A 13,745-nucleotide genomic window follows, 5' to 3' on the forward strand; every position below is an offset into this window, starting at 1 on the left:
ATCGCAGAATCATCTTTATATAGTCTAACTGTTATATGCAGAAACCAAAACAATCATTTGATTTGTTTTCTGTGCTTAAAACTGGAGTTACTGGTGAAAACTCAGTGCTAGGAGTCCATCCACATCTTATTTCTCCGAAGAAAACTAGGAAGTTTCACTTCTGGGACAAGAATTTAGTGAAATCACCATTTGACAAGGCAACAAGTTACCACTGGTCCCATCCTTCCAGGAGGCATCTTGAACTGAATTTGGCCCGTCTGACCCTGGAGTGTGGCTCACCTAATCAACACCCATAAACTCCTAACCACTAAGTACAGATCCCTGGTATAAACCTGCCACTAGTCATCCAGCTACAATTAATAAGTAGTATATAATCAAAGTAGAATGTAATTACAATAGAATCTCTCTTATCGGACAAATAGTTGGTCAGTTAATTTAACAAAAGTTTACATGGTAAATTGGAGAATCAAAAGATACGTACCTTATCCATTTTAGTTTCTCTTAATATGTATAACTATAGGTTCACTAGTTTTTTTTATATAGTGCCAGTTCCTTTTCTTTGAAAATATGTCTATTGGGGCTGGCCTGGTGGCATAGTGGTTAAGTAGGCATGCTCCACTTCGGTAGCCTGGCCTTCACAAGTTCAGATCCTGGGCGCAGACCTGTGCACTGTTCATCAAGCCATGCTGTGGCATCGTCCCACATACAAAATAGAGGACGATGGGCACAGATGTTAGCTCAGGGCCAATATTCCTCAGCAAAAAAAAAAAAAGGAGAAGAAAGAAAAATGTGTCTATTGATGAGGACCGTGCCTTTTTTTCACCCTCAATTCTTCAGCTACAATTTCCGTTTGGATTTATTAAAGTGGAGTCAGGCATTTGCAAAGCAAACTTATTTTTTTATGAGTTTTATGATTTTCCTCAATCTTTTAATCTTCCTCATTTCTAATCAACCGATATATTTAAAAGTTATCTTTTAATTCTTTTTCAAAGTAATATTAAACATAAAGAATAGTGCTAAAAAGGCTTATAATGAAAAAATGAGTCCCTTGCCTCAGCCCTCTCACCTCCACTCTCCAGAGACGATCATTTTCAACTATTTTAGTTGTTTCTTTTGGCACTTGCCTTCCTACTTCTAAAGAAAATGTTTATATGCTATATATTGACTTATTCATTTGTGGTTATTATATATTGCCTTCCTGTTATGACAGTTAAGAATTTAGCTTTCTTATACCACACCCTATGCTTCCCCTCTCCCACTCTAGTTTTTCCAGGATAGTTATATCACAGTTTTAGGTTTGTGGTAGGCAAAATTCTAAGGATGACCCTCAGTGAACCTTGCCCTTGTATAGTCTCCTCCCCTTTGAGTGTAGGTGGAACTTCTGAATATGGCAGATAACACTCTGGTGATTGTTACTTTATATAGAGAAAGGGAGATTATCCGAATGGACCTAATCTAATCACACAAGCCCTTTAAAAGCAGAGTGTTTTCTCCAGCTAACAGCAAAAGAAGAATTCAGAGATTAGAAGCATGAGCAGAATTTGGCACATCATTGCTGGCTTTAAAAATGGAAGGAGGCACATGCCAAGGAACGTGGGTGGCATTTAGGAGCTGACTGGCCTAGCTGACAGCGAGCAAGGCCTCAGTCCTATAACCACAAGAAACTGAATTCTGCCAACAACCTGAATGAGCTTGAAAATGGATTCTTCTCTCAAGCCTCCAAATAAGACCCCAGCCCAGCCAGCTCCTTGATCTCAGCCTTGTGAGAATTAGTCGAGTCTGCCCAGACTTCTGACTTAAAGAACTGTGAGATAATAAATGGATGTCGTTTGAAGCCACTAAATTTGTGATCATTTGTGATGCAGCAATAGAATGCTAATACAAGTTTAAATCCATATATATTTTTTAAAGATTTTATTTTTCATTTCTCCCCAAAGCCCCCCATTACATAGTTGTAGATTTTTAGTTGTGGGTCCTTCTAGTTGTGGCACGTAGGACACCGCCTCAGCATGGCTTGATGAGCGGTGCCATGTCCTCGCCCGGGATCCCAACCAGCGAAACCCTGGGCTGCCGAAGCGGAGGGTGCAAACTAAATGAGTAGTCGTATGGTCTTACAAATATGTAAAAATTTTTTGCTAGACTTAAGAATTGCCACCGTATTTTCATTTGCTTGGTTGTCCAGGTAACTATTGTTACTTTTTTTCCCAGATACTTTGACAGCTCTGTCAAATGCCCAATGATATTTTTTCCAAACACTCAAGACACAAATCTGTCAACTTCACTTTTTCCCAAACTGCCTCTCTCTTACTCCAGTCTGGTGCATTGCTCTTGTCCTGGAACTTGCTTTTGCCTCTCTCTAAGGTTTTATTGCCTGTTTCCTGGATCCCATGTTTTCTTTCTTGGTTTACTGTCTCCCCTACCTGAAATATATCCTAGAATAGCTTCCTAAGAATGTGTAGGAGGTATATTTTTGAATCCAGAATGGTTTTATTCTACCCTCATACTTAATTGTCAGTTTTTCCAGATATGAAATGCTAGGTTTAAAATTACTTTCTGAGAATTTCAAAGGTATGTCTTTATTGTCCTCTAGTTTCCAGTTGGACTCCTTTGTGAGTGACTTATTTCTCTCTGGAAGCTTTTAATTTTCTTTTTGTTCCTTAGTGTTCTGCAATTTCGTAATGATGGAACTTGCTGTAGGTCTTTTTTCATTCATTGTGATAGATACTTCATGAGCTTTTTCAATCTGGAAATTTGCACCCTTCATTTCTGAGAAATTTTCTTTTATTATTTCTTAATTTATTCTCCACTTCCATTTGTCAGCTATAAAACCTCCTGAACTGATCCTGTAACTTCTTAATCTTTCTCTGTATTTTCTTTGGGTTTTTAAAAATTTACTCTTTGGGAGATTCCTCAATTTTATGTTCCAGCCTTCTGTGTTAATTATCTATTGCTGTGTAATAAATTACGCTAAGACAGAGAGACTTAAAACAACAAACATTTATTACCTCACAGTTTCTGTGAATCAGGAATACAGGAGCAGCTCAGTATGTGGTTCTGGCTCAGGGTTTCTCATGTGATTGCGGACAGGATGTCAGCAGGTGCTGCGTTCATCTTATGGCTGAAGGCCTCAGTTCCCTCTGGCTGTTGACAAGACATCTCAGTTTCTCACCATTCTCACCACCTATCCACAAGCTGCTTGAGTGTTCTCACATGGCAGCTAACTTTCCTCAGAGCAGGTGATCTGAGAGAGAGAGAGAGAAGGAAGCCACAGTCACTTTTTATGACCTAGTCTGAGAGGTGACTGTCACTTCCACCTTATTCTATTAGAAGAGAGAGAGTAAATCCAACCAACACTCAAGGGGAGGGAAATAGCTCTACTTCTTAAAGGAAGGAATATCAAAGAAGTTGTGGACATATGTGAAAACTACCACACCTTTGTATGAGAACGTTTTATTTTGGTTACTATGTTGTTTATTTCCAAGGGCCATTTTTGATGCTCTGGTTTTCCTTTTCCATATCTTCTCTCTTTTCTTCATGGATATTATACTTTATTTGAGTTCTCTTCTGTTCCGTGCCTTAGCTCTGTTTCCTCTAGGCCCTTTTTCCTATGAGTTTATTTTAGTCTCTATTTTTCTCATTGATGATTATCATTAAATAACTGATGATCCCTCGCTCTCTATTATAATTTAAGAATGAGGAAACTAAAAAGCTGACTGGGAGCTTATTGGGGGAGTTGTCCATTGTGGGCTTCACTGGGAGCTTTCCTCTGAATCTCTGTAGTTTCTCCAGGGAAGAACCCTGTATTGCTTTTCTGGGGATTGCTTGTCTGCTTGTCTGCTAGCATACTGGGACTGGGACAGGAGAAGGGGGTATAGAGAGTCTTAGAGGATCTATATTTTCACTTAGTCATCAGATTTTTAGTCGTACACCATATACCAGCCCTCACAGCAGGATTCACTGCAATGTCTCTTAGATTTAGTTCCTCCAAAGAAATCTTTTGCTTTTTTTCCAGTTTTATTGAGATATAATTGACATAAAACATTGTGTAAGTTTAAGGTGTACAGCATGTTGATTTGATACATTTACATATTGCAAAATGATTACCACCTTTGCATTAGCTAGCACCTCCATCATGTCATGGAATTACCATCTCTTTTTTGTGGTAAGAACATTTAAGACCTATTCTCTGAGCACCTTTGAAGTATATAATACAGTATTATTAACTATAATCATCATGCTGTACATTAGATCCCAGAATTTATTCATCTTATAACTTGAAGTTTGTACACTTTAACCAACACCTCCTCATTTCCCCCACCCCGAGCCCCTGGTAATCACCATTCTACTCTCTGTTTCTGTTAGTTCAGCTTTCTCAGATTCCACGTATAAGTGAGATCACACAGTATTTGTCTTTCTCTGTCTGACTTATCTCACTTAGCATAATGCCCTCAAGGTCCATCCATATTGTTGCAAGTCACAGGATTTCCTTCTTTCTCATGGCTGAATAATATTCTATTGTATATACGTACCACATCTTCTTTATCTATTCATCCATTGATGGACGCTTGGGTTTCCATATCTTGGCAATTGTGAATAATGCTGCAATGAACAGGAGAGTGAAGATATCTCTTCAGGATCCTGTTTTCATTTCCTTTGGCTGTATACTAGAAGTGGGATTGCTGGACAGAAATCTGTCTTCTCTTTGTTGATGCAGGGTGCTTTGCCTGGTTGTACCACTTGCTCCAGAGACTGAGTTTCAGTGACCACTTTACTGTTCTCAGACCTGTTCTTTACTCCTACCTTCTGTGGTACCTGTTACATTCTAAGGTTTGAGCCTCTCAGGTGAATTAGCTCAATTCTAGATGTATCCTCCACTACAGAAACTTAAGTTAAAATTTTCCCATTCTGGTACATTAGTTACCATCCCTCTATCCACTTTCCATTGTCCAAAAGATAATTCCATTGAAATATATCATCTGCGCTTGTCTCTTTGCTCTCCCTCTCTTTGCCTTTAAAGGTTAAAGCCATTATTGTTGTTGTTGTTATTTTGACGTCATTTTAGCAAATTTGAGAGGAAAGGGAAATAAACTTATATGATCAGTTAATCATTTTTAAAACTTTTTTTGGTGATATAATTTCAAAATTATAGAAAAGTTATAAGATTAGGACAAAGAACTTCCCTATACCTTTTACCCATATTAGCAATTGTTAATATTTGGCCACATTTGCTTTCTCTCTCTCTCCATATATATATAATTTATATATATAAATATTTTTTCTCAGCTAGTTGAGAATAAGTTGCTCATATTTTATCTCTTTACCTCCAAATATTTGTCTGTATTTCCTAATAATAACATTTTCTTAGATAACAACCCACAGTATAGGTATCAAACTCAGCAAATTTTAACACTGATACAATGCTATTATCTAATTATATATAGTCTATATTCCTATTTTGCCAATTGTCCCATTAATGTCCTTTAGAGTAAAATTTTTCCATCTATGATCAGCTTAAGGAAGAAGCATTGCATTTAGTTGGCATGCCTCATTAGTCTCCTTTAATCTGGAAGAATTCCTCTGCTCCTTTGTGTTTCTTGACATTCACCTTTTTAAATAGTACAGGCAAGACATTTTGTAGAATTTTTCTGAATTTGGGTTTGTCTGATGTTTCTCATGATGAGATTATTATTGGAATATTTTAGCAGGAATGAGCAACATTATGTCTTTGGTACGTAACATCAGGAAGCTCATGATGTCTATTTGTCCCATTATTGGTGATATTAACTTGGACCATTTGATTAAGGTGGGATTTGCCAGTTTTCTCCACTGTCAATCTATTTTATCTTTTTGTAAACAGTAAGATACTTTGAAAAAATGTAAATACACTCTATTCTTTTTTGTGTGTGTCTGTGAGGAAGATTGGCCCTGAGCTAACATCCATGCCACTCTTCCTGTATTTTGTATGTGGGATGCCACCACCGCATAGCTTGATGAGCAGTGTATAGGTCCATGCGTGGGATCCGGACCTAGGAACCCCAGGCTGCCGAAATGGAGTGCACCAACTTAACCACTACACCACCAGGCTAGCCCCAAATATACTATTCTTCATCAACATTTCACCCACTAGTTTTAGCATCTATTGATGGTTCACTGTGCATCAATTATTTCTATGATTGTTGCAAAATAGTAATTTTCTAGCTCAAGTCCATTTTAAGTCAAAGTTTACAATTTAAGTTTTATTGGGTTTTTCCAAAACGTTCATCTTAGCTTTTATACAAACCACTGATCTTTTTTGTTTTTTTCCTTCTTCTTCTCCCCAAAACCCCCCAGTACATAGTTGTATATTCTAGTTGTAGGTCCTGCTGATTGTGCTATGTGGGACACTGCCTCAGCATGGCCTGATGAGCGGTGCCATGTCCGCGCCCAGGATCCGAACAAGGCAAAACCCTGGGCTGCTGAAGCAGAGCACGTGAACCCAACCACTCGGCCATGGGGTTGGCCTCCACTGATCTTTTTCTAAAAACACATATTACATTAGTTTAAATAATATTCCATTAAATTACAAAATTGCAATCACAAACAAAGTAAAACCAGCATAAATTGTTTGGAGAAAAAAACCACGACTCTTGGTAAGCATACAGTTCAACTTGGGGCAGAAGTATGCAAATATGCTAGAGAGTAGCTCTTGGCTGCAACTGGAGTGTCACTGGCATCTTTTCATATGTTTTTTAGAGAAAGTGGAGAACATTAATTAATCTAGCAAGCCTATTAAATAGAGCTTCTTTAGGAGAGCTTCTACTTTATATAGTATTGAGCTATTGACATTTAATGTGAATATTATGTTTTCTCTTATACATACATACATACCTATGATAAAGTTTAATTTTTAAATTAGGCACAGTAAGAGATTAACAACAGTAACTAATAGTAAAATAGAACAATTATCAAAAAGTACTATAATAAAAATTACTGTAGATAGCAAACAGCATACGGTTTCTTTTCTTTCCTTATTACTAAGTTGATAATTTTCATCTTTTCACTTAAAGGAAGCACTTTATAGCTCCTCTTTGGCGTATACAAATTGCCAGCATCACTACTCTAGCGCTTTGGGGCCATTAAGAAAAATGAGGGTTACTTCATACAAGCACCATAATACCAAGATAGTGGATCTAAGTGACTAACGGGCAGGTAACATATACAGTGTGGATATGCTGGACAAAGGGATGATTTTATCATGCTACTCAGAACCCCAGAAAATTTAAAACTTATGAGTTATTTGTGGAATTTTCCATTTAATATTTTCAGACTGTGGATGACCGCAGATAACTTAAGACCACGGAAAGTGAAACTGTGGATAAGCGGGGGACTACTGTACTGGCGTAAGGACTGACACATAGATCAATGGAATAGAATTGACAGTCCAGAAATAAACCCTTACATTTATGGTAAATTGATTTTCAACAAGAGTGCCAAGACAATTCAATGGGGAAAGAATAGTCTTTTCAACAAATGGTGCTACAAAAACTGGATATTCACATGCAAAAGAATGAAATTGAACCCCACCTCACACCATATACAAAAATTCACTCAAAATGGATCATAGACATAAATGTAAGAGCTAAAAGTTTGAAACTCTTAGATGAAAACTGTAAGAAGAAAAATCTTCATGACCTTCAATTACGCAATGGTTTCTAAGATACAACACTGAAACTATAAGTGACAGAATGAAAGACAGATAAATTGGGTTTCATCAAAATTAAAAATTTTGTGCTTCAAAGGACACCATCAGGGCCAGCCCCCTGGCCCAGTGGTTAAGTTCGCACTCTCCACTTTGGTGGCCCAGGGTTTCGCTGGTTCAGATCCTGGGCGCAGACCTAGCACCGCTTGTCAGGTCATGCTGAGGTGGCATCCCACATAGCAGAACCAGAAGGAGCTACAACTAGAATATACACTATGTCCTTGGGGGGTTTGGGAAGAAGAAGAAGAATAAAAAGGAAGATTGGCAACAGATGTTAGCTCAGGTGCCAATCTTTAAAAAATAAAGGACACGATCAAAAAGTGAAAAGATGTTTTTTGTAAATGTTTTGATTACAAGACAGATTTAAGATAAATATAGACTCTTATTAAATCAGTAATCATGAGAGAAAATTAAAGTTGTTAAATAGTTGCATGACAAAAGGCTGTGAGCCCAGATAATTTTGATAAAAATTTTTTCAAAATTTTAGGACACAAATAATTCAATTCTTAAAAGCACAGAAGACAATGAAAATAATCAACTTTACCATACTAACACAAAACTGGTAAAATAACATAAAACATAATACAGAATTATACCCATCAACCAATGAAAATATAAATGGACAAATCCTATTAATAGATCAAATTCAAGAATATATTAAAGACAATCATCTACCATCAAGTCATCTACCATCTGGAATACAATGATGATTTAATATTAAGGAATAGATTATATAATACACACACCTATGTCAAATTAAAGAGATATATAGAACTATCTCACTGGAAATGAAAGAGACATTTGATATATTTTTTAAAGGCTTTGTCAATTAAGAATAAAAGGATGTTCCTCAGCATAATAAAGACCTCCCACCTCATATCATACACAAAAATAAATTACAGATGGATTAAAAAGTTATATAGAACAAAACTGTAGAAATATTAGAGGAAAACATTTTCGCAATCTTAGCGTGGTTTTGGAAAACTTTCCTCATAGGACGTAAAGCCCAGAAGCCTAAAAGAAAAGATTACAATTTTTACTTAAAACAATTGTAAATTGTGTATCAAAGACATTGTGTATCAAAGGCAAGAAAGAGACTAAGAGCAAATATTTGCCATATATAGGTGTATGTGTATATAAACATACATCTATGTAAGTATAAACCCTTATTAAATCATGAGAGAAAAACACGCACATATATAAATACACACGTGCATACATGTGTTCATATGTATGATGCATATATATAATAATATTCAGAACATATAAAAAGCTCCCAAGTAAAGCACCAAACCAGACCCTTTCTCATCCAATGTCAGATATTTATTTATTGGGAACTGATTGTGCCAGGCAGTGTGTTAGGCACTGGGAATACAACGGTGACTAACACAGACAATAAACAAGTAAATAAATGAACAAGATATTCACAGATTATAATAAGTGCTGGGAAGGAAATAAGGAGGACAATGCAATAGATCAGAAGTTATAAACCTGTGGCCAGAAGGCCAGACTCAGCCTGCAGAGTGCTTTTATAAAAATTTGGACCAACATTTAAAAATCAGATTTATGTAAAACCCACATTTCTGACTTCTCTTAAAAAAATTAGAACTGGCCACCTTGACCCTAAATTCCCACATGACCACAATCAGCCAGAGCAAAATAGCAGCTTCCCCTCTAGATGGGACAGGTGTCTTACTCAGTTTGCTTTGCTCATAAACCTTATCTCCCTGGCTGTTTATACACAGCTGAGTTTGCACATCCAATGATGGAGAATAACTTGGGGAGGCCCACCTTAGACAGAATAATCAAAGAGATAACATTTGAGCAACACCCTGAAGAACGAGAACGAGCCAGCCATGTGTACAGCCAAGGCTAGAGCTTCATCTTCATAAAAGCACATTTCAAAATCTAGAGGCAATTCAAGGCCAAAACTGTAACAAAGCACCTCCAACTCCCACTTTGATCACAGACTGCTTTCACTGCATCCCAGCCAGAAGCCTGTAACTCTTCTCCCATTTCTGACAAGCCATTTTAATTGTGCACATCCTGGAATATCTATGCACTCTGCCCATCACCCATGACCTCATAACAACAGGAACCTTAGAACAATATTTCTGGTGCTACTGCCCTTTCCACAAAGACGTTCAAGCAACTTGGCTACCCTCTGCCAAGTTTGGCTTCAACAATGTCATTCAGGCTTCCACCTGAAAATTCCATTCAACGGTAATTATGTTCTATTCCTAGGATTCCCTTCAAGCTACTTGAACTGCCCCAGAGCTAAAGTCTGGGCCCACCTGGCTGAGGTCTAGGGCACGTAGGCTGACTCTAGGAGCTCAGCATGAAGCTATGAAACTCCAGGGAGTTGAAGTGTTGAGCTCCAGGGGAACCTGTCAAGACAAAAGTGCGTGTATTTGGCTCTCCTAGGACATTTAGTCTTCCTAGGATGATTAGTACCATAATCACAGATCTCAAGTGGGCACTCAGGACTGCCTGACAATCCTATTATATATCCCTAGTCACTCTCCTACTCCTCAAGGCAACTGTTTCACATCTCTCTCCTTGAGTTTCTAAAATCCCTCTTCCATTCTTACCCTGAGGTGATCACTTCCTTGCTCCTTATTTCACTAAGAAAATAGAAGTGATCAGAAGAAACTTTCCATCGTCACATCTAACGTTGTACCTTCCCTCTGGCACAGTGAGTGAACTGACTCCATTTGTGTACTGGATCCCATCCCGTCTCACCTACTCAAGGATTTTGCTCCCAAAATGATCCCCCTCTCCCTCAGTTTTTTCACTCTTCCTGGATCATTTCTATAAGTACACAAATGTGCTGTAATCTCTTCCATCTGGAAAAAAATGAAAAAAGGAAAAGAAAGAACCCTCTCTTGACGACAGGGTCCCCTCAAGCTATTGTCCCCATTCCTTTCTCCACCATGCTTTCCGGCCCCCCCCCCCACCACCACCACCACCACCCCTGACTATTCCAAAACTCCTGGAAAGAGAAGTTTATACTCATCAACTAGAGAAAAACAACAATGCTGACTGGCCTCACTTTAAATTCATGATCACTGAACTCAAGCGGCTGCTTAGAAGTCAGACTACATTTCCTTGTTCCATGCACTCTCTCACTCTCCTGGAGACCCCTTCATACCTTCTCCTCTTTCCTCAAATCTCCAACACCTCCTCCCCTATTCTCACTCTCAGATAATGGCTTACCTTATAGTTCACAGAGAAAACAGTAGCAATTGGAATATAATTTCTATAACCCCTCACAAACCACATCTATCCATCTACCTGCATTTACACTCATATATGTCTTCTTACAATGAATGGTTCATGCACCCTCCACTTGTGCATCAGACCTTATCTCATTGACTATTCAAGGACACTACTCCAATATTCTTTGCACTCTATTGCATCAATTTTTCCATCTCTGATCGCTCCTATCTGCATACATACATACTATAATTTCTTCCATCTTAGACAAAGCCCTACATTTTCTATTTCCCTGCCCCCCCCATACAGGAAAATTCCTCAAAAATGTTGTCTGGTCTTGCTGTTTCCAATTCTTCTCCTGCCAGTCTCTCTTGAACTCATGCCAATCAGGTTCTTGCCCCCCCACGCCAATGATCTAGTCATCAATGCTCGTATCCAGTCATCATGTTGCTAAATTAGACGGTAAGCTCTTAGTTCTCATCTTATTTAACATATCAACAGAAAAATACATCAGGGCTCAGATGGTTCTGAAACCTAATGCTGCTGAGGTTGCTTGCAACATATGGTCAGCTGGTAGAGGCTTGGGCCTGTGGACCACCATAATGGGGAACTTACCTCATAATTTTCTATCACTTTAGAACTGATTTGGGAAAGTATGTATGGATAAAATACAGCATCCTATTTGGCTCTTAGCAAGCCCATATCTACCTTGCTTACCCCAGTCTTTCTAATCCCAATTTTTACATCCACTAATTCAAGGAACCCACAGTTCCTGACTCTATGCTCACCCTTAGTTCCACAACCCAAACGATCTTGCAGGACTCTGATTTGTAATCTACGCTTGTCTTCAGAATGATTCTCTGGCCCCACTCTCTCTGGCGGATTTCGTGTTGTTCATACATTCACTCCGGTGGCTTGACCCTTTCCTATCCAGCTGCACTAGTACTTCAGCTTGTTCTCCATGCTCAAATCAGCCACAATCTTACTTGGCCCTTGAGCTGGGGCTTTAACAGCAGCCATAAAAATAAACCTAATAATACCAACACTTTCATTCTTAACGCTCTTACTATAGAGATATTTTTAAGACATTCACAATTTTTCTTTGAAGAAAGATAGGGTTTTTTTCCTCCTAGTAGGTGTGAGTGTATTAACATTCTACTCAGAGGCCCACTCAAGCTTTCCTTATTATAGTCATAATGAAGACTCATAGAGTTGAGTCAACATATGTAACCAAATATTCTGCCAGTCTCTGCCTCCTTCCTTTCTTTTCCTCCTGAAAAAGAACCAAAAGAGGAAGACAGGGTGTGAGGAGCATACTTTGGTCTACCCTTGACTTCATAAACTCAGTTTTATCAGGTTCCCAGAGTTGTTCAGATTCATTGTGCCTTAGTTGCCTTACCTGTAAGTGGAGATAATAATGCCTTCCTTATAGATTAGTTGTGGAGATTAAATGAAATAATGTATGTAATACACCTAAGGCCTAGCACATAAAACTGTACAACAAATGATTGGAGGAAAAGTTATAAGCCATAATAAGCAAGTTACTATTTACATATGTAATATGTACCTTTCCTATGACTGGAATATCTTTGTCCACTTTTCAAAATATACTTGCCAGGACAGAGTACCTGGGAAGCAATATTTTTAACCATAAGATTCCTTGAGAAGCAACAAATGCTGGCTGGCTTCAAAGGCTATTTCATCCAGGCCCTGAAAGAGCCTGGTCAATTACAGCTGCCCACAGAAGAGCATCCCTGACCAGAGACCAGAACTCTCATGTCCACCAATCAGTAGATTCCTGCCCCTCCCGGACTCACCTTTCCTAATCCTAATACTGGTGGCCCCTGCAGGTTCAGCCCAGCTTCCAGAGTTCATTCACATTATGCCCTGGTCTCTTGAGTGCCTAAGCTTTCCCTTCTCTGTCCTGCCCAGGAGAGCATGGCCCTATATCTGTCCTTTCCTGTGCTGAATCTACTTCACAACCTGCTTTGAACCCTATTCTCCTATCTACTCTTAGCTTCATACCTGGACACTCCTCTTGGTCCAGGAGTGTCTTGGTCTTGATTTCAGACAAATTCCCTCTTATCTGGCCCTTTGCTGAGACAACTCCCCTGCCTTGTTATATGAAAACCCTAGGTCAAACTAGCCCTCATCATAACACAAATCTACACTCAGGGCATTGCCTACTGACAGGAGTCTCAGAGGCAAATCAATGGGGGTGGGTGGTAGGAAGAGATTATGCTTGTTCTTGTCTTGAGACAATTGAGACAAATGACCTCTTCCTGCCAGACTTTCTAGTGACTGCCTCCTAGCCATAAGCACAGTTACCTCCAAGCTCTGCACCTCCAAAGGGCCTCACTCCTCCACTGCTGCCTTCATCATTCCTCTTCCCAGAGGCATTCAGTAACGAGTCCTCAGAGGTGCCCTTACTTCCAAATGAATCACCAAAGAAAGATTAAATTTCAAGTCTTTCGTAAAAGCTGAGCACATCTCACTTGTGTTCTCATTTTCTGGATCCTGTCAAAGGATATAATAGGTAGTTTTCCCCACCTTGCCTGGAATGTCCTCTGCTCAATCTTCTAGGTCTTCTGACCTCTCCAAGCTCCTGTTTGGTGACCCGCTTGTTAAGAGACAGCTGGAGATGCCATTCTTAGACTCCAGCAGAGGGCAGTGTAGTTCTGGCTTTTCAAACAGGAACATGAGCTTAATCAGCCAAGAATGAACCTGGCCAAAGCCTCTGAGCCTCTCTGCCTTTCCAAATGGATAAACCTACTGAAGTTATAAAAATGTA

General features: G+C 38.9%; 2 protein-coding genes across 9 annotated transcripts in view; one reads left to right on the forward strand and one right to left on the reverse strand.

Annotated features, from left to right (window-relative positions):
* Positions 1–13,745, forward strand: part of SPMIP11 (sperm microtubule inner protein 11) — a 30,129-nt gene that overhangs the window by 7,794 nt on the left and 8,590 nt on the right. The window lies entirely within an intron of this gene.
* Positions 1–13,745, reverse strand: part of ADCY6 (adenylate cyclase 6) — a 49,995-nt gene that overhangs the window by 6,972 nt on the left and 29,278 nt on the right. For 2 of the 5 annotated variants that reach the window (XR_011440062.1, XR_002808743.2), the window contains exon 22: positions 3,006–3,241. Coding sequence is in view for 3 of the 5 variants with exons in the window: in XM_070271311.1 (XP_070127412.1) it covers positions 12,159–12,227 (69 nt within the window). In the remaining 2 variants the exon portion in view is untranslated. Of the gene's footprint in view, positions 1–2,979; positions 3,242–9,046; positions 12,228–13,745 lie in introns of those variants that run through there. The other 3 variants (XM_070271312.1, XM_023643463.2, XM_070271311.1) reach the window with 2 other exon arrangements.

Source organism: Equus caballus, chromosome 6 (genome assembly GCF_041296265.1).
Source record: "Equus caballus isolate H_3958 breed thoroughbred chromosome 6, TB-T2T, whole genome shotgun sequence".
In the NCBI taxonomy this organism is placed as follows: Eukaryota; Metazoa; Chordata; class Mammalia; order Perissodactyla; family Equidae; genus Equus; species Equus caballus.